Source organism: Vigna unguiculata, chromosome 3 (genome assembly GCF_037176805.1).
Source record: "Vigna unguiculata cultivar grain cowpea cultivar isolate G323 ecotype 2 chromosome 3, ASM3717680v1, whole genome shotgun sequence".
Classification (NCBI taxonomy): domain Eukaryota; kingdom Viridiplantae; phylum Streptophyta; class Magnoliopsida; order Fabales; family Fabaceae; genus Vigna; species Vigna unguiculata.
In genome coordinates this window covers 14,003,511-14,008,669 of record NC_140794.1, presented here as the reverse complement: position 1 = coordinate 14,008,669, position 5,159 = coordinate 14,003,511, and the positions used below count along the sequence as shown (strand labels likewise).

The 5,159-nt window shown below is 37.5% G+C and overlaps 1 protein-coding gene across 1 annotated transcript; it reads right to left on the bottom strand.

Annotated features, from left to right (window-relative positions):
- Positions 1-762: 762 nt before the first annotated feature.
- Positions 763-1,677, bottom strand: LOC146887499 (zinc finger BED domain-containing protein RICESLEEPER 3-like). Its single transcript, XM_085670260.1, has 3 exons — positions 1,375-1,677; positions 988-1,273; positions 763-860 (listed from the first exon to the last, which is right to left on the bottom strand). Exons 1-3 carry the CDS (start codon positions 1,675-1,677, stop codon positions 763-765), a joined length of 687 nt encoding a protein of 228 aa, XP_085526386.1.
- Positions 1,678-5,159: the final 3,482 nt, after the last annotated feature.

The following is a 5,159-nucleotide window of genomic DNA, read 5'->3' as shown; positions in this document are numbered from 1 at the left end:
CGGTTGCCAGAACTTGTTGTTGCCAAAGAAGATAGTTGTCTTCATCCAATTTGAGACTGATGGGTGTATTGAAGGTTTGGGGGAGAAGAGAAGATTTTTCTGCAGTGAGGGAAGAAGTAACAGCGGAAGAAGAGGTCGTTGAGCAAAAATTTTAGCTCTAGATACCATGTATGATGAGAGAGAAAAGTTATTTTATTATTGTAAAAGGAAAACTATATATAGAGTACAGAGGGTGACTTGTAGAGTCACGTGATACTACATGAGCTCACATTACCAATTTCTTGCTCATGCAGCAGCTGTCAAAGTTTATAAAACCAATTATCAGGTTCACTGCAGAAAAGCTTATTTCTTTGCTTGACTAAAGTTGCAGTGGCAAATGCATACAATACAACAAATTAACCACAACATAAGATCTGCATAAACCAATATAACATTTTAAACACTACAGCACAAATTTAAACCCCAATTCCAGTGCCTGAAAGAGTCACAAAATAGTCACAAAATCTCAATCCTTCAACATCCAACCAACATAAACCAATCTAACATTATAAACACTACACCACAATTAAAATCCCAATTGTAGTGGCTGAAAAGGTCACAAAACACTACAAAACATGTTGGTTGTCTCCTGTAATTTCAAATTTCAATCCAACCAACATAAACCAATCTAACATTATGAACACTACTACAACAGAAGATAGAAGTCCAAAACGAGACAGTTACATCAGTACAGCACAATCAACTACATCAGAAACAAAAAAATCAGTCATTAAGTTCTCCCATGCCAAGAGTATTTGAAGCATCCATAGAAGAAGGCCCCTTCAATGTTCCATCTTTTAATGTGTGAGGCACTTCATCATCTTGTTAAAACATGACATGTAAATGAAACAAAAAGTTAGAATATCAAAATTAGTGCGAAAAATATAAGATTTTTACTAAATTTAAAATATAGAAATTACCTTCACAAAAGCCATGCATATAACTTACAAATAAGTGCTTCAACACATTCTGGCAACCATCGATTTCTATACTTATTTAAGATTCTTGATCCAATGCTGAATGAAGATTCTGATGCAACTATAGTGATTGGGATACTTAGCAAATCCCTTGCAATCAATGCCAAATCTGTAAAACGTTCACTATGAGTCTTCCACCATCCAAGAACATCCATAGGCTCTGTGAAGTCCATATCTAATATTGGCTCATCCAAATATACATCTAATTGATTCCTTCCCATTTTTACCACAACTTGGAATATACGCTTTTTAATTTCCTAACATGAGAAGAAAAAAAAACAGTTAAGTCAGCATCAAAAATAATAATTAAACTACAAAGGTTGTACTATGGTTAGAAAACTTACATCAAAATGTGGACGTTTGGAGGAAGCAGAAGCTGTTGAGATATTACTACGTCTTGCTTCAGTTGAACTTGAAGTATTTGTAGAAATTGAGAGAAAAGCCTGTACAACTTTTCCTTGATGGTATCTAACTTTGCTTCCCAAGAAAGGGGATCAATATGCTCTAAACAATATCCCAATGTTTCCAACTTCACTATTGGGTCTAAAATAACACCAAATGCAAGGACCTCACTATATTCATCCCAATATTTATCAAATTTGATCATCATCCTTTCAGCCATATGTCTTATAAGGTCATCTTCATCTTTTCCCTTTTCCATTAAAAGAGTTTGAATATCCGCACTTGTAAGAAGTATAAATTGGATGTGGGATAACTTGAGGTAGAAATAAGAGTTGTGATATCATAAAAAGGCATCAAGAAAGTACAAATCTTTTCTGCTCTCTTCCATTTATCTGGAGATGGACAACACTTATAATTCTCATCAACTAAGTGTAAACTTCCAAACACTCGTTGGTATTGAAGGGCACTTTGAAGCATCAAGAACGTTGAATTCCATCTTGTTGGAACATCTAAACACAAAGTACTTTTTGCATCAATGTCCCCAACTTGGTTAATGCATTGCTTAAATTTTATCATTCTTCTCTCTGATCCCCCAACATACTTGATGCTTTCCCTTATTAGATCCACACTGTCACCAATCACCTTCAATCCTTCTTGCACAATGAGGTTTAAAATGTGTGCACAACAATGCACATAGAAGAATTCACCATCACAAAGTAAGGAATTTTGCAAAACAAGCTTCTCTTTTAAGGTTTTAACCAAAACATCATTACTAGAAGCATTGTCCAAAGTGATGGAAAAGATTTTTTTTTCAAGCCCCCACTCATGTAAAAACTCATTTATCTTCTTACACAATTCAAACCCAGTGTGAGGTGGAGGTAGATGACAAAAGTTTAAAATTTTGCTAGACAACTTGCAATTACTACCAACATAATGAGTTGTCAAACATATGTAACCCTCTATAGTAGAAGACGTCCACAAATCTGAAGTTAAGCAAATCCTAGATGGAATGCTTGTCAGCTCTTCCTCCAACAAGTTTTTCTCTCTCTGAAATATTCTCAAAACATCACTCTTAATTGTATTTCTAGACACCAAAATAGCATAATGATTCAAGTAGGTTATCCAAGTCCTAAGTTCTTCATACTCAACAAACTTGAATGGCAAACCATGTCTGATAATAAGATTAGCACACAACTCACGGGACACCATTTGATCTATTTTTTTGGATTTTAAATTTTCTTGCACATCCATCATCATTTGACTCACATCTTCAAACTTGATTTTGTTACATTTTTCAAGATGACGCTTTAAATGAAAGGTCCCATACTTTTTACTCCCAACAAATATTTTTTATTACAACCATTACATTGTGCCCTCTCTTTCCCATCCTCACCGACCCCTATCTTAGTAAAAAACTTCCAAACGTCAGAAGTGGTTGTCTTTTCCTTTTTCTTATTCAATTCAACACTGTCCTTATCCTCAACATGACGGACATCGACAACAGGTTTACTTATAGCTTCACTAATGGGTCTACTAATTGAGTCGTCCTTTATTAATCAATTATCCCGACAACAATGCACTACAAAAAAAATATACTACACCAGTTCCAGTTTCAACAAACTCAATTCACTATAATTTCAAGTAACCTCAATAAAAACATTTTCAGCAAGCTCAAAATGCAACAGGCTTCGGCAAGCTCAATAAAAAACAATTTCAAGTTCAATCAAAACAATTTCAACACATACACACATCAAACAACACATACACATTTTGAACAAAATCTCCAATTAAATACAGTTTCAAGCTCACTCAAAACAACCATAATTACAAACATAAGCCTCTCATACAAAAAAGTACCTGCAATTTCAGTAGCTCATAGCCCACACCCTCCAATAGTTGAAAAGAGCACACTCCAATCCAATATGTGTCACCATTCCACAAATCCAAAGTGATTGCTACTATTTTTCACTACAAATGAAATGAGTAAACAATGTAGACAAAAATTAGGGCCAATGTTTCATTATTTAGGGGAAATGAAAGATCAATTGGAAAGTTACACTAAATCAAAGAACTACGGAGAGGAATTGAAAAAAATTAGGGCAAATTCAAGACAAAGAAACCTACCTCTCCACCACGGTAGCCTTTGTCGCCATTGAAATTGGTGGTCGTCCAAGACAAGGTTCAACAGCATCCCCTACATTCGTGCGAGATTGGCGTCGTAGAGATGAAAATCGAAGAAGAACATGGACGTCGTCACAGAGGAGCTTCAATCAAGAAGAAATCGAAGAAGATGAGATGTTGCTTGAGTGAAGATTGTGTTTGGGTTCGGCTATTCAAGGAGAAGATGTGAGTAACTCTCTCTCTTTCTCACAATCGCACATAGAGAAGAAGGATCTCTCTCTCAATCACAGAAGTGACTTGGAAGTTGGATGGAAAGAAGTAGAAGAAGTAAGTATTATTACTTACTAAATGAGGGGTGAACGGGTTGCGGGTTGGCCCGTTATAACCCTACCAACAACCCGTCGGGTGTAACATCCTAGCCGGAAATTACGTATTAAAAACAAATAAGAAATAAAATATATAAACACCTCATTTATTATCGCAATTTCCCAAGACGCGGGAAAATTCAAACTTCACAAAACGCATAAGTAACGATTAAAATCCGAAATATTCAGTCATTACAAAACCAATTTCTCCAAAATAAAATTACAAAAGAAATTCCATAATGAAGTCTAAAAAAAATTGTCCCATAGTGATCCCCACTCCGTCTCTATGCCTCAGCATGCCCACCTGCATCAACATCTGCTCCCATATAACAAGTTACATGATCATCACCACACACACATAGATAGGGTGAGCTCATTTAATAAATCAAATACACATCATAAAAATAAATTACACATTTCCACATCATATCCCGGGTTAGTATAATCCTTTCCTTTTTCCTTAGATTCTCATTCCCAAAACCTGCATTAGACGTCTATTATTCCTATACCCTTTAGGTGAGATCAATGATCGGTCTTTGTTGCACGAGTGTCTACTCGCCCCTCCGACTACAGGCCACCACCTGATAGTCCACACGTGGGAATAACTTTGCCACAGCATCTCACCGTGACACCAAGTGGAGCTCCCCAAAAAAAACATAAGTTTATAGTTGTCCCAGACTACCAAAACTCTATCAGAATGCACTGAAGAGGGCAATCACCCGAACCTCGCTGTACGAGCCACAACTCGCACACTCCACTAGACTTCCTAAACCACCAGGCTGCAACCTAGAGTGGTCACGTGTTACCCCAATACAAGATACACTCGTAATTGGGCCCCCAGCCAAAGCCTCGCATCATGAACATCACCTAAAGATGTATAGAACCCTTCCTCGCGCACCTTCACTGGACCAAAACTGCCTGGCGCGCATCTCACGCCGCTAGGCAGAATTTAGCTCCAGACCGCTTGGCGGGTATCACGCACCGCCAGGCGCCAAGCGCCTATAAAATCACCACTGCACCATCACTGCCTGGCGGACACTTCCCTACCGCCAGGCGCCTCGTGTTGACACTGGCCCCGCACCACTAAGCGCCATACCAGTAGCGCAATGCTACTGGGTTTTGACATTTTTCTCAGGTCTTAAAAGACCCCAAACATAGCATGCATCATTCTCATACCAATCATAATATTTACATCATAGTATTTACAGACACAATACTATAACCCAAACTCAACATATATCAATAACTCATGCCC